We start from the raw sequence: 24151 nt of genomic DNA, 5'->3' as shown, positions 1-24151 counted from the left end.
TCCTGTTCTCCATATGACCCTGTTCTGCAGGAGCTTCCCCATCCCCTCATTTCCCTATTCAGTCACAGGAAGAACAGGAACTGCTCTAAGCAGAGCTGACAGAAATGAGCAAGTGTGAAATCTCACTATTCAAACTCCAGAGCTGCAGCCAGAGCACAAAGCATACCAATGGAGGAGCACCTCCAGCTCAGGCCCCACCCTAATACACGCCACTGCAATAGCCACTTGCCTATGCCATAACATTCAAGAGTGGCATGGAGGTGACGAGACAAGGCAAAAAGGGTTCTCCACAAAGTTCCACTTGCTGTCCCAGAAAGGTTCTGTATTATACTAACAAATCTGTTGAGATGGGTCCTTCGGCTCTTTCTGCTATCACAAAGCTGCACCCCATTAAAAGTGGTCCGTGAGAGGGGTGTTGCAGAAACACACTAACTAAAAAGTGCACGGAAGTACTGGCCCTCCAAAGCCCAGTTCTCCAGTTCTAACAAGAGCAGCATGCGTCTCCATCTACTTTCACTCTTCCTACAGGACATGGCTGTGTACCACACGTGTCTTCAGGCCTGTGGTCACCACGCCGACGGACAGACAGGATGCGGTTTCACATCCTGCTCTTTAACTAAAAGAATATAGCTGGGTTACGACATAAGAAATGTAGGAAGCAAGGCAGCAACATGCCCTGAAAAACAGAAATCTACACCATGCAGGTCCCAGGGTTGCTAACTATTCCGCGTCATCACATCCTAGACCAGGCGCACTCAACCTTGTATACACTAAAATATGGCGCTGTCATCTACAAACGTGTTGAGCCTCACACACAGCTATCTTGGGAAACATGTTTCCATGGGCTACAGGTTGGACACACTTGTACCACACTATATTTAATTCTACACTACATAATATCAAGAAATCTACAGATATCCATTAGAAAATTTAAAGGCTGTTTGTCAAAGTACAATCGGAATTGAGTCCTAGAACAGAAAAATGGATATGAATAGAAAAACTAATTAAACAGAATCTGTTCCTAGTTCACAGTGCTTTTTTATCGCTTATTTTTCTAGTTTGACAAATGTAACATGCTTTACAATTAGGGTGAGGAGCACACAGGAAGCTGCTATTCCATTTTTGCTACTTATTTATAATTTAAAATGTCAAACTAAAAAGCGTATTTGGAAGGAGATGTTGCCCAGTTGGTCAGTGCTTGACTGGCATGTACTGGGCTGTAAGTTCAGTGCTAGCACTGGATAAACCGGGCACAGTGACACATCCTGCAATCCAAGCTGACGGAAAGTGGTAACAAGAAAACCAAATATTCAAGGTCATCCTCAGCTATCTTAAGACCCTGTTTCAAAAACCAAAGGCTTACCTATAACAAACATGCATGTGTTTATGTTAATACCAGCAACAGCAATACTTAGCACTTACTAAACAAGTATTCAATGACATATGCCCGGTACGACATGTTTTCATATATGATTTCCTTTAATCTTTAAGATTTTTTTTATTATACATACAGTATCTGCCTGCATGTATGTATGTATGTATGCCTGAATGCCAGAAGAGAGTACCAGATCTGATTATAGATGGTTGAGAACCACGGTTGCTGGGAATTGAACTCAGGACCTCTTGAAGAAGAGTCATTGTTCTTACCCTCTAAGCCATCTCTCCAGCTCTCCTTTAATCTCTTAATCTGACTTTTAGGGAAGTAGAGGTTGTAGAAATAAATTGGAGCACACAAAAGGTAAATGTCTCTCCCAAGGTCATATTAAAGTTGAAAGTCTAGGCATTTGTGAACCTGAATGATTCTCCGGTTATGCTCTTGAAGATGGTATGTGTCAATGCATATAGAAGACCAATACATCTGTATAACTCAATAGGTGTAGACAAATATACACCCATACAAATCAATTGTACATTCATCCATCAACCACCTACCTATTTCTTTCTTTTTTTTTTCAATTAACTTTTTTTTTATGTTTATAGGTGTTTTGCCTGCATGTATGTCTGTGTACCCATGTGCATGTCTCACGCCAGGGAAGCCAGAAGAGGTTATCTGGATCCCCTGGAACTAGAGTTACAGATAGTTGTAAGCCACCAGGTGAGTGCTAGGAATTTCCCAGATCTTTGGAAAAGCAGCCAGTACTCTTAAGCACTAAACCTCTAGCCCCTACCTACGTATCTTTATCATCTGTGTTCATCTTTGTTCATTTTTTGAGACAGTATCTATTAAAGTCCTAGCTGACCTGATGCTACAAGACCTGGACTGGTCTTGGGCTTGCAGCAATCCTCTTATCTCAGCCTCCTAAGTACTGGAATTATGGGAAGCACCACCACACCCAGCTTTGTGCTCATCTTTTTTTTTTTAATATTTATTTATTATATATACAATATTCTGTCCGTGTGTATGCCTGCAGGCCAGAAGAGGGCACCAGATCTCATTACAGATGGTTGTGAGCCACCATGTGGTTGCCGGGAATTGAACTCAGGACCTTTGGAAGAGCAGGCAATGCTCTTAACCACTGAGCCATCTCTCCAGCCCCCTGTGCTCATCTTTGGATGATGGAATTATAGTAATCTTCTGTGCCTTGAAACGGATACCACAATTTTGATATAAATTTCGATACCACAATATGCAATATGAAATCTGGTCTTTGAAGTAGGGAATGGGTCCTCCAGTACATGTGATCCTTGATCTGCGTCAACATTAGCCAATGAGGGACAGAGGCAGCACCCTGGGCCAAGGCTTACCCATGGAACTGTACTCCTTGAGTTTCTCCAGAACCTCAGCCGCGCTCAGGCCCTGAGCAGGCAGAGCTTTCACATACTCTCTGTCCACCTTCAGGAACGGCATGTGCTTGACGAGATCCTTCTTCGTCTTCCGCAGCTGCTCTTCGATCTCCAAGGATAAAGAAAAAACAGTTAACAAGAGGTGAAAGAGTGAAGTATAGAGAGGCTACCTCTGAGATCCAGTCAATGGCTCAACACCAGACAATGCATAGGTGTACTAAATTAGAAGGGATTTATCTTTTTTTTAAAGGAAAATGAACATTTTATCTCTTTAGCCAGCCAGTGTGTACAATGCCTCTTAGAAATTCAAGAAACCAGCTTTCCTTCTAAAAGTCAAAGATGTATTAAACGTCCACCTTTGCCAGCTGTGCTGACATCACTAACACTGCACTGTACTTGGTTTGAACTGGCTTAAGCCAGCACTAGCCTGAGTGCGACATAAGACCTTTGTTGCTGTGTTGTCAACAGCGATACTGCCATTGACAAAGGCTGACATAAAACAGGCCAAGCTACAGCAAAAAGGGGTCCTAGCTGTTTTACAATTGACAAATAACTTTAACAGACATTTAAAAAGTATGGAGATCCACACAGCTCCCAAGGTGCCTGCACGGACTTAAGAACTGTCAGAATGATTATACCACGACTCCTTAATCTCTATGGGCAGCTTCACCCCATCTGACCCAGAAATGCTAGGAGAAACTATGGTCCTTTCTGCCATGAAATTTATCAACTATGACTCTTTTCCATCCTCAAAGGAATACTTTCTGAGCCACTTCTTTTCATTTATTTACTCATTTGCTCAACAAATATCTGCTGAACTACTTCCCACTATAAGCTAGGGATACAGCCACTAAAATACTAAAATGAAAAAAAAAAAAAAACAGCTGGAAGGTAGTGGTACACGTCTTTGATCTCTGACTTCAAGTCCAGCCTGCTCTACAAAGTGAGTTTCAGGGCAACCAGAGCTGTTATACACAGACAGAAATCCTGTCTTGAAAAAATAAAACAAAACAAAAAACCAATACAAAACCCTCATCTCTTGATGCTTGCTTTTAGCAAGAGAGACAAAATTCTACTAACGGTGCCCAGGAGAAACAGCAAATTATGGACACAACATGGCTACTACTGTTGAGACTTGGATGGTAAGTACGGAGGGAAAGGCTGTATGTTACAGTCAATATAGATGCTACAGTGCTGTAGCCTCAGCAATACAGTCAGTAAAGTCTAATGCCCAAGATCTCACACCAGTTTTCATTTTCTCAGCCCTGGCCACGGATGATTAGACTATGAAGGAAGTCACAGAAAAGCTGCTCCTTCAGAGCATGTCAGCACTGAGGGGCAGACCACTGGACACCGTTGAAGCATGCTTCGGACATAGAAGTGTTCTTTAAGTCATAAATAGAAGATCATGCTGTATGTACAGTGACAATACATGAGGAACAAATTATGAAAGCTGAATGGTCATGCATAGATCACTGTTTTAAGGAGGGAAAACAGAACCCCCCCCAAAATTCCATTGGGAAGAATATTAAAAAGCACAGCAAGTTCTTCCCATCACCAATTCTTACATCCATTACATTATAAAATTTATTTTTATAAATTTATAAATTTTATACTTACACATAAAATTTACCTTCATATTTAAAATTTTAACAAAATTATAAAATGCAAATGTTATGCTTAATTGCTTTCTGTCTTTTCTACTAAAATGCAAGTTCCATAAAAGGAAAAACCTGCTGCTGTTCAACTGGCAAAACAGTTAAAAAAAAATGAATATTGAGAACATGTACATGTGAATGCATATAATAACTTTCTGTCTCTAAGCCTCAGAATCTGAAAAATGAAGGTACCTATATGGCCTCTAAGGATCTTCAATTCTATAACGTTATAAGTCTAAGAATAAGTTCTGGAATCCTAGCATTTATTTATTTGTCTCAAAACTGTTGAGGGGCTAGGAATGGAGTTCAGCAGTAAAGTGCGGCCCAGCATCTAGCATGTCTGAGGTCCCATGTGTCATGGCTACCACCACTGCTGCCGCCATCACCACCGCCACCACCGCCACCATCACCGACAATGATGCCATCACCACTGCTACTACCAAACCTCAACAAACTGAACATTTTACGGCAGCTCTGCAGTCAAGAGCCTGCCTCACACTGAGGACTCAAGCCCGCACCCCCCACTGCCACCATCAAAGAAAGAATGTTTCTTTGGGAACACAGCTCAGTGACAGACAGCTTGCCTTTTCTGTAGGCGGTACCTGATTTAATTCGTAACACTGCAAAAAAAAATCAGTCAATCGGTTAAATCAAATCATTCTTGTAACTGATGGCTGGAGACATTCAAATCCCAAGGAATACTAATGGGGAGTCCTCCTCTCCCTTGTGACACAGCCTGCCACAGAAGCCTCCCATCTCCCACTCCAGGAGACTCAAAGTCAGAAGTGTAGGAAAAACTGAAAATAAGTAAAGCTGGGGAAAGCCAGAGAGGTAGGAGACATGTCAGAGCAGGGCACTGGGACTCTGAAGACTCTCAGAACTTACAGGTCTTTACATCTTGCGAGGAGCCTGTCCGGCTTATCCTCCCTTGATAAAGAGTCCAGCCCTGAGGAGAAATCTTATCCCGCGTGAGTGATAGCAAAGAGGACAAAGTGAAGAGAGCGGGTCTACTGGAAAGAGGGGCAAAGGGCAAGAAAGCTGCTGTTATCTCTCGCACGTTTCCAACCCTGGAAATGGGGCATTATTGCCAGAGGCCTACCAGGTCCTGTGAATATAGTTTCCCTGGAACACAGGCAGGTTCATCCCTTACCTATCTTCTTTCTGGGAACCACAGACTCAAAAATGATTCCTGTGGTTCTTCACAGAAAGTCTGCCAACCTGTAATCTAATCCCCAGATGTGTATCCAAATTCAGTCCAGCCAAATATTGTTCTAAAGCACAGTAAGACTTCACTCAGTCGGGTTTTCTAATTTCAAGTTGTTCCTTACCAGACTCCTCATCTCTCTCTGGAGAAAGTGTTAAGGTGAGGATTCTCAAATGTGGCTTAAGCCAGATTCTCCTGCTGTGGGGCCATCCATACCACGCACTGGGAAGTGTTTGACAGCTGCCCAGCCTCCACTCATAGATGCTAGCTAGACGCCTGCCATTAGAGTTGTCACCTAACCAGTTTCCATACACTGTCAAATGGCCCCTAAGTTTGGGGGACAAAAATCACTCCTCTTTCTTGAGAATATTGATCTGGCAACAGAAAGAAGTGGTATGTACACCAAACAGGGAAAGATCTGCTCAGACTGTAACCTACCTTGCGTCCAATAATTGGCATCTTCCTTATTAGCCTAAATAATTTCTTTTTAAACCGTGACCATAAACCTACAAGAAACAAACAGGTCTATTAAGGCACATGAAATCCCACGGATATAACTTACTAGTCAGCAGACAGCAACTATTTAGTATTCAGTTGTCTTACAACTCCACTTCCGCCAGAGGGAAAGTGTCTATATTTATGTGCCCCTCCTCCACCCAGACCTCAACCTGCCCTTACATACACACTGTTTTCAGCATACACTTCTAGAGTTTGATGTATTTACCAGTAACAGTAAAGATAAGTTCCCATTTATTTCCTTTTTCCTGAAGAAATAGTATAGCCTACTACTGTACTAGACTTGTTTTCCTCCTTAGAAGTACTAAAGATCAGCATTTCCCCATTCATTTCTGTCTGTGTATGTGCAAGGAATGAGCACATGTGCTCGTGCTCAGCCATGTGCTGGCGGGCATGCACATGTGTATTCCATTAAAGGAAAGTTCTGAAATCTATTTAATGTTCTCCTTACTGAAGGACACATTCTTAATTTTTGCTATTACAAACCAGGCTAAAAATAAGTAATCTTTTAAACATGCCATAGCGCACACAAATGCTCTGTACAGATTCTTTTGTTATCCAGGAGCAACTAGGAGACCCTCACCCAGCTTTTATCCAAGGCATGAACTGAATTATGAACCTTTGATGCATTCCTAAGGAATCTGGGTAGGACAGCTCCTAACTTAGTGCCACCCATGCGTGTCTATGCCTTCAACTGGCACTCATCAAGGCCTGCCTGCATCTTTGCTTTACTGTGCTTGCTTTAGGTAGCACTGTCCTTCTACTACTGTATCCCATCAACACTGTAAATCCTGGCAACAGAACTGCTGAGACCCAGACTATGATAAAGCAACAAGAGAGACTGAAGCCACTGATTTGTAAGCACTATTTTGCTTTCAGAATATTTTCTCCTAGATATACAACTGATGTGGGATTCCCCTCTATATACTACAAATATGTTTTATTGCCATTGGCTAATAAAGAAGATGCTTTCGACCAATGGCTTAACAGAATATAGCGAGGCTGGAAAAGATACAGAGAGAGAGCAGGCGGAGTAGACGGAGACGCCATGTAGCCAAAGGAGAAAGATGCTCGGGAACCTTACCAGTCAAACACAAGCCTCATGGTAAAATGTAAAATAATAAAAATGGGTTAATTTAAGATATAAGAGCCAGCTAGAAATACGCTTAAGCTATTGGCCAAACAGTATTATAATTAATATAGTTTCTATGTGATTATTTCGGATCTGGGCAGCCAGGACCAAACAAACAGCCTCCATCTACATACAAGTAAGCCTTTTTGTGTGAATTAACTATATCCCTTTTTCTATATTAAAAATTCTTGTGGGGCATGATGGCACATGCTTTTAATCCTGGTACTTGGGTGGCAGAGCAGGTAGATCTCTGTGAATTTGAGGCAAGCCTGGTCTACAGAGCAAGTTCCAGAATACCCAGAGCTGTTAAATAAAGAGACCCTGTCTTGAAAAACAAAACAAATAAATAGACAAAAATTCTTCTGGACCAAGATGGTTCTGTTTCTGCTACAAGGTCAGCAAAATGCATGGCACAGCAAACTGACAACTGAAATATCTCATCACAGAAAACGGGTAATGAATGCTAACTAGCTCACCTTAGCCAGGATATAATGCATACATACTTCAAAGCAGTATGTTGTACGTAGTATTTACAGTTTAATAAATGTTTTAAAGAAGTAAATACCTAAAACTAATACTAATCATAACAAATAAGTAAAAATGTCAACAGCTCTAACTTTACTCTGGTTTTTATAAATATACAATCTTAAAATTAAATGTCCCAGAATGGTTATTTGAGGGGTCAAGGAAAATGGGAAATGGGGGCTTTGAAATTTTCTGGGCTTAGAGACAGGGTTAATATAGCCCAGGTTGACCTCAAACTTCTAACCTTCTTGTCTTGGCTTTCCAAGGGCTGGAAGCTCAAAGCGGCATCACCACGCCTGGCTCAGGAACTATTCAAAGTTCAATATAAAATAAAGAGAAAATTCTGGAGATAGAGAATGTACGATGTGAATTAAATGTAATTGTCACTAAACTTTGTACTTTGAAATGACCAAAATGAGAGGCTGGAATATAGTTCAGTGGTAGAGAACTTGCCTGGCATGCACAAGGTCCAGCACTGGATCCCAGCAAGCACTTTACCAAGCTTAAAAAGGTACAGTAAGACATGAACATGGTGCACAGACGCATACGTAGGCAAACACCCACACACATAAAATACAAAATATTTTTAAAAAGCAACATAGATATATATGTACTATCACAGTAAAAAGAAAGAAAGAAAGAAAGAAAGAAAGAAAGAAAGAAAGAAAGCCAACAGGAGGACCACTGCAAGCTACAAGCAAGTCTGGTCTACATAGTGAGCTTCTATCTCAAGCTGAAACAAAACAAGACAAGATAGATAAGATGGGGGAAGAGGAGGAGGGATGGATGGAGGGAGAAAGGGAGGGAGGGAGGGAGGGAGGGAGGGAGGGAGGGAGGGAGGGTATAGCAAGCATAACTGAATAAATGAATACAATGGCTCCTTGCCACTGAATCAAACACTTCCTGAACAGACAACTAAGGCTACAGCCACACATAAACCATGAGCTGAAATGAAAGGCCAGTCTCATCAACAGTGTAGGGGAAAATCTAGCAATGATGAGGAATAGAAACTAAAGAATGCTTTAAAGCTACAGTGAACTCTAATTTTAGACAGGACAGTCACGTCTCATTTTCACTTCAATTAAAAGGCTCTAAAGCAGGGGAACTTGCCTCTTGGCTCTCATGTTTTGCAACATTTATTTTGTTTTAACTGCAATGCTACTGATAAAAAGATTTAAAGAAACAAAACAACAATAACAACAACAACAAAAACAACCGACAAAGAACAGGAGAGGCTGGAGAGCTGACTCAGTAGTTAAGAACACTGCTCTTTCGAAGGACACAGTTTCAATTCCCATCACCCACATGGCAGCTCCCAATTGACTGTCTGTCTCTAACTCCAGTTCCAGGGGATGTGACACCCTCACACTGATATACATACAGACAAAACACTGATGCACATAAAAATAATGAGAATAAAATCATTTTTAAAAAAGATAAAAGACAATCTAGTTTCTAATATTAGTAAGTGTGGGGAGAACCCAGAGAGCATTACAAAATACCCACTGCCAACATCTACTGTTTGGTTACAAATATTATCACACAACCTCCCAAGCACAACAGCCTGTGGAAGAAAGTAACTCACAGGGTTATGGTCATAGTCACCTGAAGGTCTAGGTGGGGAAGAGATGGGTATGCAGAAAAGGTGCTTCTGCCTTAGGAAGGTTGGGACATTTGCAAGCCAACCACTGAAAGACAGCTCATCCTCAGCAGCCCCATGTCCCTCTTAACAGAAGTTCAACTCCAAAGGAAGAAGAGCCATATGATACCATGCAGATATTCCTAGGGCTCCCTGACAAACGGTAGCTCTGCAAGCACTGCTCCAAAGAAAGCAATACATTTTCACTCTGGGAATCTCAAACAACACACTATGTTCTAGGAAGAAATTGGTACTGAAAAATGTGTAAGCTATACTCTGAGACACTTGTGAATCTTTATAGTAACTAATAGCTAAGGGATTTTTATGTAAACTACAAATGAAAAAATTCACAAAACCAGAAATAGTTAATAGTTATCCAGAAGTATTAACAGAATTCATAATTCATAAATAAGGGTCTATTTCCCATCTAAATAGATTTAACTAAATCAAGAGATGCTTCCAACCCATCAACCGTGAGTGACATTCCGGCCCACCTTGACACAAGAGGCAGTATACTTACTCTCTGGCTGGAAGATAAGCTCATACACCCAGACTATCAGCAGGGTACACAGGACACTCCACGCAATTAGCTGCCAGGGCTCATATTTGGTGCAATACCCATTCACATAATTCTTGGCTTTTGTGGAATATGCTTCCAAAATCTCCAAGTAAGGCTCAAAGTCCTTCTAGAAATGTAAAAGAAAAAAAAAACCACAGAAACATTACTAAACGCAGAGAAAGAAAGTCTGTTCTTCAGTTCCCATTTTTCAAGGGCAAAGCTGACACTCACAATGTGGCCGCACCTCAGCAATAATCTTATCTTCTGCAGCCCTCAAAGTTTTGACAACAACTGCTCCATCTAACAGTGCCACATGGACTTTGACACAATTTTTGAGCTGCTTATTTTGTAAAATAAGAGGACTAATCTTGATCACCTTAAGAGTTAGGCATCACCTTTATCTCACTGCTGGTACTCTGGGACGGCTTCTCTCTGAGTGACATCCCAAGTCCTTCTTAACTTACAATTTTGACACAGGGTATGACTAAGTTTCCAGGCTAGTCCTGAACTCACTTTATAGGGAAAGCAGTTCTCAAACTTAAATCCTCTTGCCTCAACCTCCCAAGCAACTGGGATTACAGAATGGAGCCACCAAGTCTGGAGAGATCTTACTCTTAAAATTCATCTCTGCCGGGCGGTGGTGGCGCACGCCTTTAATCCCAGCACTTGGGAGGCAGAGGCAGGCGGATCTCTGTGAGTTCGAGACCAGCCTGGTCTACAAGAGCTAGTTCCAGGACAGGCTCCAAAACCACAGAGAAATCCTGTCTCGAAAAAGAAAAAAAAAATCATCTCTAAATTTCTGTCAAGTATTAATTTATGATAGGCTTATCACAACCAGCCTTGCAACAGTCTTCTCTTCCATTTCTTATCTCCCTGACTACAAGGTTAGGCCCCTTAGGATCTGTTCTTATGCCTATTTACTAGAATATAGCGCCTTGCAAAACTTAGTTTGTTGGATTCTTCGTTATTCACTAACAGTTTCTTTGGTTTTTGTTTGTGTGATTGGTTGGTTGGTTTTTAGAGACAGGGTTTCTCTGTGTAACGGTTCTGGCTGTCCTGAAAATTGCTTTGTAGACCAGGCTGGCCTTAAATTCACTGAGATCCACCTGCCTCTGCCTCCCTAGTGCTGGGATTAAAGGTGTGCGCCACCACTGCCCGGCTTACTATCTAACATTTTTAAGGCACTAAGCTAGTACCTTGCCCCCAGTGAAGGGGGATGTATTTACATTATAAATTTTATTTTCTGTGTATCAATGTGTTGCCTGCATGTATGTCTGTATATCACATGCATGTCTGGTGCTAGAGGAAGTTAGAAGAAAACATGGGATACCCTGGAACTAGAATTAGGATGGTAATAAATTACCACGTGGGGACTGGGAACTAAACCAGAGTCCTCTGCAAGAGCAAAAAGTGCTCGTAATCAAATCAGTTCTCTTGCCCCTACATTTTCGTATATATATTACATGCATCCATACACAAATGATGAAATTCTTCAGAAGGAAATGTATAGAAAGGGGCCAGTGTATGCTAAGAAAGCATCAAGGAAAGGCTACTTTACTAAAGGGAAGAATGATAAAGAGAAAATAATTTTGCTAATATATTCGTTTTAAAATGGCGTCTTTCTATGGAGTCCTGGCTGTCCTGGAACTCACAATATATACCAGGCTGGCCTCTAACTATTACACCTTCTTCTGCCTTGAATGCTAGGATTAAAGGTATGTGCCACCATGACCAGCTTGAGAGAGATAAATTTTAAGTTAGTTAAAAAGGTAGAAGAAAATTCTACGGATGTTTAAAAAAAATGGCATACAGGAAGAGTACTGCAGCTGAAAATGCATAAAAAGAACCCAGGTATAGCATACATTCTTACCACATGGTAAGAGTGAAGCTGCACAGATCAGGGACCATGTCTGTCTTATCCACTGCTGAGTTCCACCATACAGCAAGCACACAATCTTAACTGAACACAGTTGTGGATAGTGGAGGTGAAAGGGATGCATCAAGCAGAGAAGTGAGGCAGGGAGAATATTAAAAATGGGTTTGGGGGGGCTGGAGAGATGGCTCAGTGGTTAAGAGCACTGACTGCTCTTCCAGAAGACCTGGGTACCTGACATCTGTAAGAAAACACCAATGCACATAAATTAAAAATAAATTTTAAAAATGGGATTGAAAGCTAGCCATAAAAGCACGCCATGCCTATAATCCAGAATTTGGAAGGATGAGGCAGGCCAGGAAGATAATGAGTTTGAGTTCCAAGCTAGCCTAGTCTACATAGTGAAACCCTTTCTCAATAATTATGTAATAACAACAATAACAGTAATAGGCTTAGGGAAACTAGCATGAAAGATCAATTATAAATCGATAAGAAGTTTTGGTAAAGTAAGTAGATGGCATATACTAATGTTGTAAATCTTTATCAACTTTGAGCCAGAAACACCACTTTGGGGGCTTCTATAAACATCTTATTATGTTCACAGAGAGAAATGTTCAAGTGTGTTCCTTTTAATGCTCTTTGTTAACAACAAAAGAAAAATTCAAGAAATGTAAATGTCCACAGATAGAGAAATGGTTAAACTATAACACATGTTACATATCCATGCTGAAACACTAAAAATAAAGATCTTTTTATAAAGAAAATTTATGAAAAATAATATTAAGTAAAAAGGAAATAAATTAGGACTATAAAAAAGACATAAATTGTTGAACATGCAAGTGATTTTTTACTTTAAGATTATTTGTTGAAGATGACTCAGAGCAGGTATCAGCAACAAGCAGTTCAGTTGAGTGATTGCTGGAAAGGGCAAGGGGGAAATGAACTGGTTTGCCCTGACATAACTTATACTGGGAATGTTCTATCAATTTCTTATCAATTTGATAAGAAAAAAATACATATTTCTGCTTTATGGTTCCCATGTTCTGATTTAAAAAAAAAATGTGATTAGTCAGCCTCCAGCTCCGGCCACCACATTTCTACGCCTTCCTAGTCCCTCAAGGGACTCTACCTTCTGAAGCCATAACCCTAAACAAATGTTTCTCTCCTCGTCATTAAAAAAAAATGCAAAATTGGGGCAGTTTGTGTTTTGTTTTCATGACAAGAGCTCATAGAACTCACTACATGGCCTAGGACAGCCTTGAACTAACAGTAATCTTAATGATTCAGCCTCTACATGCTGGGGTTATAGATTTAAGTCACCATACCCAGCTAGCAATACAAATGTAAAAGATGTTTCTAAAGGTTTAGAAACTGGATTTAGTGGCCATCACAGTTAGCTTCAAATGTCAACCAGACAGGGCTTAGTCATGTAAGAAGGAAGTCTCTGATGAGGGACTGCTAGATCACACTGGCCTGTAGCATGTCTGTAAGGAACTGTGTGGACCGTTACTTGTGTGCACTTGGAGTGCACTGGGTTATGCTTCAGCCTGTCAGTAAACTGGCAAGCAACATTCCTGAGGTTTCTGCTTCAAGTTCAGGCCCCAAGTCCCACCAATGACAGACTGTGACCTGGAAGTGATGCCAAATAAATCCTTTCCTACAAAGCCTCTGGTCAGTGTTTGAGCACAGCAACAGAGGATACTAGAACAAAAACTTTTGGCTATGAGAAATTATGGAGTGAGAAAAGTATAAATAATTCCAAATTTTCAAACTCCAGTTTGAGAGATTAGTTAAGTGGTTTACCACTTACCTATGGTAAGACTAGAAGAAAAGGAAAGCTAAAGAAGTAGAAGATGTTTTGAAAAAAAGATGGTACTGGCTTGAGTTTTCTTTCTCTTGGCTATCTATTTTTGTTAAGAATACAAGATCTCAGCCGGGCGGTGGTGGCGCACGCCTTTAATCCCAGCACTCGGGAGGCAGAGGCGGGTGGATCTCTGTGAGTTCGAGGCCAGCCTGGTCTACAAGAGCTAGTTCCAGGACAGGAACCAAAAGCTACGGAGAAACCCTGTCTCGAAAAATCAAAAAAAAAAAAAAAAAAAAAAGAATACAAGATCTCACAAATAGATCGGGTACTTAACAAATCTTTCTTGAACTGACAATGACTAAACGCTTACATTCCCCTCAAGCTAGTGTTACCAGGAGGTAGAAACCTTTGGAAGTTATGAAATCATGGAGGAGCTGCCATGATTACAAGAGACAGACCCCAGAGAGTGAACTTGCTCCTTCTAAGTGAGGTCACAGCAAACAGACAATGTCTAGAAACCCCTCATATGAACTCTCTTCTGAGTGCCACCTTCTAGAAGTGGACCCTCAACTTATGTTGCCTTGAACTTAAGACTTTCAGCCTCCAGAACTGTCAAAAAAAATGAGTTTTTGTTGTTTATAAGCCACTGTTTAAGGTATTATGTTACAGCATCCCAAATGGACTAAAACAATACCTTTAGTAATTGGACTAATAAAAGGCAATTAACATTAGGCAGGTTTTAGGTTCCCTGAGGGCTATCCATGGAAACAGCTCTACAACAGGTGACCATTCCCCAGAGTCCGCTGTTGCTATCAACAATTTCAATCCTACAAAGCAATGGCAATTACAGCATAAAAAATGGGAAAGACCAGAGGAGTCTGTCACCAAAGGGATGCCATGATTTCTACCAGGAGACTAGGGTCAAAGCTGTGATTAAACCACATAGTTAAACAGTGTGTTATGACCTGGGTGGTGGTGGTGCACACCTTTAATACTACCACTTGGGAGGCAGAGGCAGGAGGATCTCTGTGAGTTTGAGGCCAGCCTGCTCTACAGAGTGAGTTCCAGGACAGGCTCCAAAGTTAATGAGAAACCCTGACTCAAAAGACCAAAACAAAACAAAACCTGTGTTATGAGTAGGGGGTACTACTTTCTAGTTCACATAGAAAGTACATGTTGTCAGTGTCAAAAGATAAAATAAAATATTGATTCTTCATTGCAATGAATGAAAAATAACAACATTAAAGACAAAGCAAAGAACAGGAAATGAAAAACAAATACTCAAAAGCCTTAAAATTACAGTATGAAGATAGAGATAGTCTTCATTACTTAATTACAAAATTAAATTCAGCAAGAACATACTTTCTTGGTGACTGTGTCAATTTCTTTTAAAAACTATTTTTAAATTTTCAAGTGTGTGTGTGAATGAGAGAGACAGAGACAGAGACAGACTCTCTCCAAGTTACATGTTGTTGGAAACCACCCAATGTGGGTGCTGGGAGCTGAACTAAGATCCTCTATAAGAGCAGGAACTCACTGAACCCAACTGTGTTGATTATCAGGAAGAGAATGGGAATCCTAGAATTCAGTTCCACTGTAAATTCTCTATCTCCAAAGACAGTAGGAACAAAGTAAAAAAGGCTCATGACAAACTTGTACAGGCAAATAATTAATCAGAAATTTCTTCTGACTTCATCCTAAGTCCTTTTTGGGTTACTACAAACAACAGGCTCAGTCCCCAATGAAGAAGCGCCTCACCACACAGACGGCTCACGGAACAGTTCTGTGGAGTAACCTAGCATTATCTCCTTGGAAAAAGGCAAGCTCCTTTGGGTCTTAAAAACAGTACAAACCCCAAGCTAGGTCCTGATGCAACACTGCAACACAGAATCTAGGACCTAAAGGGAACCTTAGTGATCAAGAACAACATAAACAATCTCACTTTATAAGCAGAGGCCCCATGGGTTTGAAATGACGTGCTTACGATCCTACAGAAAGGTTTAGGACAGACTGAAAAACCAGAAACCTGAGTTTCCTAACTCAATATTCAGTCACCTTCCCTCCCTCTGTTGCTACTGCAGTTCTGGGGACTGAGCCAAAGGCTTCTCGCATATCAGGTGTATATACTCTACCACTAAACTACAACCCTAATCTTTCTAGTCTTCTTTCAATGCTTGATTCTTAGAGTCCCTGGGCAAAAGACTGCCTGATACATTGCATTCAAAAGTATCCCAAGAGTTTTCTGTTTATAATTTATGTTCGGGGCAGACTCTATTTTAGGTATATGACACCACTCACATCTAACTAAAGTTATATATCTATCTAGTCCAACAACCTACCAATATCCACTGGCAAAGGAATTTAAGGCCCAATAACCCCCAAACCCAGGTGAGCTGGGAAACGCTATAAAGAGGAAAACTGACACTCTGATAACAAGTAATCGGCTTACCAACTTCCACTGTATTCATAACCTCGAGATGCAGAGGAACAGCTCTACATGTGGAATCCTCTACCCCAAAAGTTCCCTTGCCCGACCTATGAAAGCCAAGCCCCTGAACCTGAGCGTGTAGTTTCCATTCCCTCGTAGATTTCTGCCCTTCACTGTTCTGATGAAGGAAAATCTGCTCCCGTAGAAATCTGCCTCCTTTTTTATTTTCAATCAGCTCAATCAATCCCAATCTAAAACTTAGTATCTACGGTCTCCTGTAACAATTGACTATTGGCTTTTAAACAGCTGAATGTGAGCTGAAACTGTATGATCAAAACCTCTCAAATTGCCTGCTTGCCCCAAAGCACACATCTGGCCATAACTGAGACCTCAGGCAGAGAGTAAGTCATTCAAAGAGTAACGATTTTCCGGATCTCTATAAACCACTATCAAATTAGAGCTCTGGGAAAGCTATTTCCCAACAGAAGATTGATCCTTTTACCCCAGTACAATGTTTTCTTTGCGCTTCTAATGTGCTCAACATTTAATATGCCTTGAATTGGTCATATTTAAAGTGTCGGTCACAGTCAAACTGCATTAGTCTAGGGGCACTGTGATTTAATCTGACCTGGAGCAAAGCTTCAGGGAGAACAGCACAAAGACTTTAATCCATGGTCTTCTGGTGCTACTAAGACTACCAATAAACTGAATTAACCTATCTTCTTCAATACTTCCTCAACTAAAGTGAAATAGTTGTAATACTTCTATCCTTTAGATCAAGTGCTTTGCAAGATCCTAGGAAGTTTTACATCTCTACCACTGAAGCTGTTCAAGGCACAATGGCTTCAGACTGAATATGGAAAAAGAAAGGCCAGTCATTTGTAAGCGAGCTCTGTATCCACTGAGCTGACAAGCTTGCCAATCACAGTATCACAGGTCATCAGAGCACATCTGTCCTGCACAGGGAAAGATACTGAGATCCAAAGATCACATTGCAAAAGTTGGGGGGGAGGGCAGGAAAAAGGACACAAACCTGTTTCATTTTTATTTCCCATCACCTCATTTTACAGAACCAAACTATGAGAGGTGCAAACCAGAAGATGCACAGGCTCGACACTTGCAGTTCCCATAGTTCCTCCTAGGTCATTTCTCTTAATGGCCAAAGTAAGGGCCCACAGCTTCACTACCCTCACAACCAAGAACGACACTGCCAAATGACCAGAATGGAGTATCAAAGGCCAAGTCCCTGGGTGCGGCTTTCACACCTGCTACCTGCTTCTAAAAGAAATAGACCGCTAATGAAAGAAATTAGTTCAAAAAGTACTCTGGGGACTAGAGAGATGGCATAGCAGTTAGGAAAAGCTTGCTGCTCTTGCAGAGGAACCAGATTCAGTTCCCAGCACCCACAGAGCTGCTCACAACCATCTCTAACTCCACTTTCAGGAGATAGGACACTTTGTTCTGGCCTCCGCAAGTACATATGTGATACATATAGACATATGGGTAAACATCATATACATAAAAATTTTAATTTTTTTTAAAATTACTGACTTCAAAGTCATAAAAAGTTACTGTTTGAAATAATCTCAAAGACCATCTACTCCAATCTCATTTCAATGATGAAGAAACTAAGGCTCAAAAACTAATTTCAAAATGTGCTTCCCCTCAGCTCAGACCTGCAAAAGAATCTATCTTCTGGCTCACCACTTTCTACTAAACCAGTGGAGTACATCCACATTACCCAAGGACTATATATAGTTCAGAATATCCCCACTAAAAGTTCACTTGGTGCTGAAAAAGGCCAGAAATATGTACTTTGGAACAGGAGCACACAAGTTCTAGGCAACTTAGTGAAACTATCTCAAAATAATAAAAACAAAAAGGTGAGAGGACTGAGATGGTGCTAACTGGTAGAGCACTTGACTAGCCCTGGGTTCAAGTCCTAGTACAAGGAGTAGGGAGAAATGGCTCAGGACCCTTTCCCCATCCTTTTCTTTATAGGAAAACAACAAACAGTTCACTTACATTGCTGAGACCCAATTGCCCAGCTCTTGGGAAGGAAGAAAAAAAAAATTCTCCAAGCTTTCTCAGGAAGCAATAAACCAGTCACATAAATCTACCACGTCAACTAGATCAAATGTTCCTAGTATTTATTTTTTAGACAGACACTTAAAAATTTTTAAAGCTACCTTGCAATCCTGCAAAGAAAGATATGAAAGTAGAGAGCCCTACCTAGCATGCATAAAGCCCTGGGTGCAACCTCTGCAAAAAATAAATCATTACCATGCATTTTTAGTAGAAAGTATACGTAGTGCTCATCAAAAAGACACAGATAAGGAGGAAGCATTGGGCCCCTTTGCCCTAGTTGGCAGTTCCCCCAGCACTCAAGAGTTCTTTACTGATTGCCCACAATCAGAAAAGAAGATAAGGCTTAAAAATGAGATAAGGCTTTGCATCCTAAATGATGGCAATTTAGAGAGGGGTCTGTACTAAAAGAATGTGAAGGCTAAATCCCTGAAATACCAGCCTATAGGAAAAAGAGGGCAGAAACTTCTCACAATCCGGGATTTAAAAAAACCACTGACTTGAACAAAATCACCACACCAACCATTTTTGCCTTGTCTCTATGCTGGTGTCCTTTTCTACAGAATCATATATTAAAGACTGTTTCACTCTGTGAGTTCGAGGTTAACCTGGTCTACAGACTTGAGTTCCAGGACAGCCAAGCTACACATTGAAATCCTGTCTCAAAACAAACACCATTTTGCTTCCCCTAGTATGGTCTAGTGTGGTGACTATGTTATTACAAAGTGAAAGTCCTGGTTCTCACATTCTGGCAAGAAAAAGAACAGACTTGTGGTCTCATTCAGTCATCTGTTTTGTTTTCCATCCCACACCTCATCAAAAGGCTGAGCTTTAGAGCATTAATTAGCTACCAAGGAAAAGAAAAACTGGTTATACCCAGATCAACTACTTGAGAGTTCTATGATGGAGACCCAGAATCTTACACATTACATCCTATAAGACTTCAAAGTACAAAGTAAACAGGTAAGAAAACATTGCCTCTAGGAGCCTCAAAAGAGAGCAGAGTTAATCAGCAAAAGCAGATCATAAGCCCAAAAGGAAAACTCTCTGGGGTCATTAAAGAAGTGAGAACTGAGCAACAAACCCAACAGCCATTGCAGCCAAACTGCTGTGATACAGAAGAAACAGGCTCCATCAAGAACAAACTGCACACTTCCCCTAAACCTCCCCTGCAGGAGTCCAGGTGATCAGTGTCTGAGATCCATCTCAGAAAGCATACAGGCCCACAGGTTCTCTCCAGCCACCACTGAAGGTTAGACTGTACGCTCAGTATTATTCCACAAGCACTTCTAAGTGAATTGTTCTACCTGCAGCCCTGAGGTACTAAAGTAAAACTCTTCCCCAATCACTGATATATCAAATAACCCTGGCCACAGAAGGAGAAAGAATACAATGTTCCCAATCACTGGGAGTACACTAGTGGAAACGTAAAGTCTTTTAAACTCACAGAAGTGGAAGAGCCAAAGTACTGTGTGTGTGTGTGTGTGTGTGTGTGTGTGTGTGTGTGTGTTTGCACGCATGTGTGTGTAAAGCATTCATGTGTGTGCACAATCAAGATAAGGTATCAAAAAGACAAGCTGCTTTCTTCTGGTAACAATTCTGAGTACCTTTCTTCTGAAATACATCAAAAAGTACTAGAGGGACTGGCAGGATGACTTGGCAGTGAAGAATTGCTTTTGCAGAGGGCCTGAGTTTGATTCCTAGTGCCCACATTAGGAGAATTAAAACACCCTGCAACTCCAGCTCTAGGGGAATCCAAGGCCTCGACTCTCCACAGGCACTGGACTCATTCATATGTACATCCCACACATACACAAATAACTATAAAAAGTAATAAAAACACATCTTTTAAAAATGTACTAGAGAGAGCAAAAATTAGGTGAAGAACTAAATTCAATTAGCAAAAGAAATGTTGAGAGACACAGAAGAGTATAAGGAGTCAGGTATGGTGGCACATTCAAATGCATTGTCAGACCCTAGCTCAAAAAAAATTTCCCCAAATTAAAAAAAGAAAAAAGATTTCAGAGAGAAATGTTCTTTCAGCCTATGCAAGTTTCCTCCAATGTGTTATTAAATGTGCTCCAAACTCTTTTATCATAATGGCTTACTGTGTTGACCCAGCCAGGTTGCCTTTCAAAGCACAAAGAAATGTATTATTATTTTGTGGTGGTTTGAATGAGAATTGCCCTGAATAGGCTCATATGTTTGAATACTTGGTCCCCAGTTGGTAGAAATGTTTGGAAAGGATTAGGAGATGTGGCCTTGGGGGAAGAGATATGTAACAGGGTTTGAGGTTTCAAAAGCTCAAAAAAGGTTTCCCTATTAGCTTTCTCTGCCTCTCACTTGTGGATCAGATATAAGCTCTCAGCTACTGCTCCAGAACCATGCCTGCCTGCTTACTGCCATGTTCCCTGCCATGGTGGTCACAGACTCACCCTCTGGGTAGTAGAAAAGTAACTAAGACATTTTTGAAGACTAGAAATGTGAATTTACAGAATAAGTAAGATCCATTAAAATAAGCTATATTCTTCATGAAGAAAAGATTTAATTTCTTTGAGCATATCACAACTGAGGATAAAGTTAGCGCATTAAGTTAGATAAATATAACTAACCATACTAGATTATCTTTATTACTGAGTTAAGAAGCCTAGGGTTAGAGAGATGGCTCAGCGGTTAAGAGCACTGACTGTTCTTTCAGAGGACCCAGGTTCAATTCTCAGTACCCACATGGCAGCTAACAACTATCTATAACTCCAAGATCTGACACCCTCACACAGACATAAATGCAGGCAAAACACCAATGAACATAAAATAAAAATAAATAATTTTAAAAAAGCATAGACTTCTAAAATTTTCTACAAGTTTTATTTTTAAATATGTGTACATGTCTATATGGGATTATTTACATTGCATGCAAGTGCCTGCAGAGACCAGAAGCATCAGCTCTCACTAGAAGTTACAGGTAGTTGTGAGCCACCTGATATAGGTGGTAAGAACCGAACTTGAGTCCCCACACTCTTAACTGCTGAACCATTTCTCCAGCCCTGACTTTCTAAATTTTTAAATATTGGTGGAAATCTTTCCCCTACATGAGCAAGCTAGCATTAGAGAGAAATAAGAAATTTTAATATGCACAAGCTGAGTCACTAAGCCATGGGAAACTTGCAATCCTGTTCACAAGCACAAACCAGGGACTTAATCTTATCTGGCTCTCTGACCGACAACCTACATAAATACCTTTGGGAAAGTCTACCATCCAAGTCTTAAAACAGAAATAAGTAGTGAGAGAATTTATCTAGACAGAATTTATCTGACAGAGTTTCAGATATTTTAATAATATGTGAAAAGCCAACAGGGAAATGTTTGCTTCCAATAGAAAGCCAGTATTATCTAGGTCACCCTCTGGGTTACTGCTTCTGACCCTAAGATAACATTACAGCTTGCCAACCTGTAGATAATTGATGGACAGGCAAACAAATGTTCATATATAAACAACAAAGTTTGCTCCAAAACCACAGAGAAACCCTGTCTCGAAAAACAAACAAACAAACACACACAAAAAAAAAAAGTTTACCACGTTTCAGTAAAAGTTCTAACTTCCATCCTCACTACTGAAGAAACTAGTCTTGTCTCCGCTTGCACATTCTCTTTTCGTGGTTTATTTTCCTTTGTTTTGAGACAGGGACTTACTAGCATACAGCTCCTGGTTGACCTGTTACTTAGCAGGAAGCCCAGACTAGCCTCAAACTCACAGACACTGGGCTCATTTTCAATGCCCCCGCTCTATAAAAATACAGGTGCTTTGGATTTCTCTTTTGAATAGATTATAAGTGACAAGTTTCCCTAATACAAACAAAAGTCTTTACTATGTTCATTTTATATTTGAAATATGAATAATGATTTGACCTTATTAAAGTTTTTTTAAGCACACACTTAAAAAAATACATTAAAATAAAAACCCAAATTGGAAAATCTCCTCCCCTCCCCCTTTATCCTCATTCCCATTCTGGATAAGTACTGGACTTAAGTTCAAAGAGCAGGCGAATTTCTACCACTATCATTTTTCTTACTCAAAAATCTGTTCAGTGAGCCAGGTGTGATGGCACTTGTCTTTAATCCCAGCACTCGGGAGGCAGAGGCAAGTGGAGGTCTGTGAGTGTGAGGCCAGCCTGGTCTACTGGCAAGTTCCAGGACAGCCGGATCTACAGGGTAAGACTGTCCCCATCTCACAAAATTATCTATTTATCAAGTGACTGTCCCCATTAAAAAATTGAAAAGTTAAAAAATATAAATACTTTGCACAAAAGTTTATGTGGGTATTAAAAACTTTTAAAAGGAAAAAATAATCAAAAGTCAGCAAGATGGCTCAGCAGGTAAAGGCATTTGCCAAGTAAACCTGGTGCCCTGAGTTCAATCCCTAGAAACTACAGTTTCTAGGGTGTAAGGAGAGAACTGACGCCGGGAAGCTGTCCTCTGACTTACCTGTAGAAGACACACACACACACACACTTTAATTACTGCAGAAGCTGGGCATGGCAGTTCACACCTATAAAACCAGCACTTGGGAAAATAAGGCAGGACTGTTTTAAGTTCCAGGCCAGCCTCACCTACAGAATGAAGACCCTGTCTGAACACACACACACACACACACACACACCAAATCACTACTGATAATCAACACTTACTAAATGTTTGACAAATAAATTATCTGGTGCTCATCATTTTCTTTCTTTTCACAAATAACAATGTAAAACAGCCTTTGCATTGATCAAGCAAAAGTCAGTGGAGCCGGAAATGGCCTTCAGTTCAATTCCTGTGCTTGACATTGTACCTTCTCACAGACGGTGATAACGGAATATATTTTAATAAGCATATGCACACTTGGTAACAAATACATCAAATTTTAACCTTCAATACCAAATAAATCAATCAGAAGGCTGCAAGTGCCCTTTAACCTGCCAACAAAACAGAATTAAATCAGCTAACAGCTTAGCTTGCAGATCATAAACTCGTATGTTTCTGACAGCCAAACAGACTGCTAGGAAAGTGTGTGAAAACATTTTCAAAACGAACTGAGCTAAACAATCACAGGCTTTCTTCTACTTTGACAAAAAACAAAAACAAAATACTAGACAAAGACCAGGTTCACCATGGCATCTTTGCCCTAATCTCTTCTACTAGAATTTGGAAACAAATTTTTCCCTCTAATGTTTTTAAACCTAGGAACCATTAAGGCTGAAACTCAATAAATAACTGATCTATTCCACTTTAGACCTATCTGCCAAAGGCAGCTCAAAACAGTGACTACACACTTCAGAAAAAAATGTCCAGAGAACTCCATCACTCCAGTGCAAATTTAAGGAGCTCAAGGACAGCCTAAGATTCACAGTGACACTTTGTGTCTTAGAGTTTTCATTGCTGTGAAAAGACACCACGACCACAGTAAGTCTTATCATTTAATGTGGGTGGCTCTCTTACAGTTCCAGAGGTTCAGTCCATTATCATCATGACTGGGAATATGGTAGTATGCAAGAGACACGGTGGTGGAGTAGTACCTGAGAGGTACAACTGGCATGCAACAGGAAGTCGGCGGGACAGTATCCTGAGCATAGGAAACTGCAACCCCCTCCCCAGTGAGGCACTTCCTCCCACAAGGTCATACACACTCCAACAAAGCCGCACCTTCTAACAGTGCTACTCCCTATGAGAGCATGAGGGCCAATTACCTTCAAACTACCACACTTTGCCTCAAAAATAAAGAGAAAGAAATTAAAGGCCGGGGATGTAACTCAGCTGGCAAAATTACCTAATCAGCATGAAGCCTTGGGTTCAACCCTCAGCACCACATAAACTGGGTGTGGTTGGGGGCATGCCTGTAATCTCAGTACTCTGGAGGTGAGAGCGAGAAGAATGGAAGTTACGGTTATAATCTGAGGTACAAACA

At 40.6% G+C, this 24151-nt stretch overlaps 1 protein-coding gene across 1 annotated transcript in view; it reads right to left on the bottom strand.

The window, feature by feature from the left end:
• The window catches only part of Sgpl1 (sphingosine-1-phosphate lyase 1), a 47193-nt gene that overhangs the window by 14351 nt on the left and 8691 nt on the right, over positions 1 to 24151 (bottom strand). The window contains exons 3-5 of the mRNA XM_041656179.1: positions 9979 to 10144; positions 6085 to 6152; positions 2746 to 2893 (exon numbers count right to left, since the gene is read on the bottom strand). Of these exons, the coding sequence (XP_041512113.1) occupies positions 2746 to 2893; positions 6085 to 6152; positions 9979 to 10144 (382 nt within the window). The remainder of the gene's footprint in view (positions 1 to 2745; positions 2894 to 6084; positions 6153 to 9978; positions 10145 to 24151) is intronic.

The sequence above is a fragment of the Microtus oregoni genome, unplaced genomic scaffold (assembly GCF_018167655.1).
Source record: "Microtus oregoni isolate MIOR12 unplaced genomic scaffold, Mior012 000007F_ref0000211, whole genome shotgun sequence".
Classification (NCBI taxonomy): Eukaryota; Metazoa; Chordata; class Mammalia; order Rodentia; family Cricetidae; genus Microtus; species Microtus oregoni.
The sequence above is the reverse complement of the archived record's forward strand: the minus strand, read 5'-3'. Positions and strand labels throughout refer to the sequence as shown.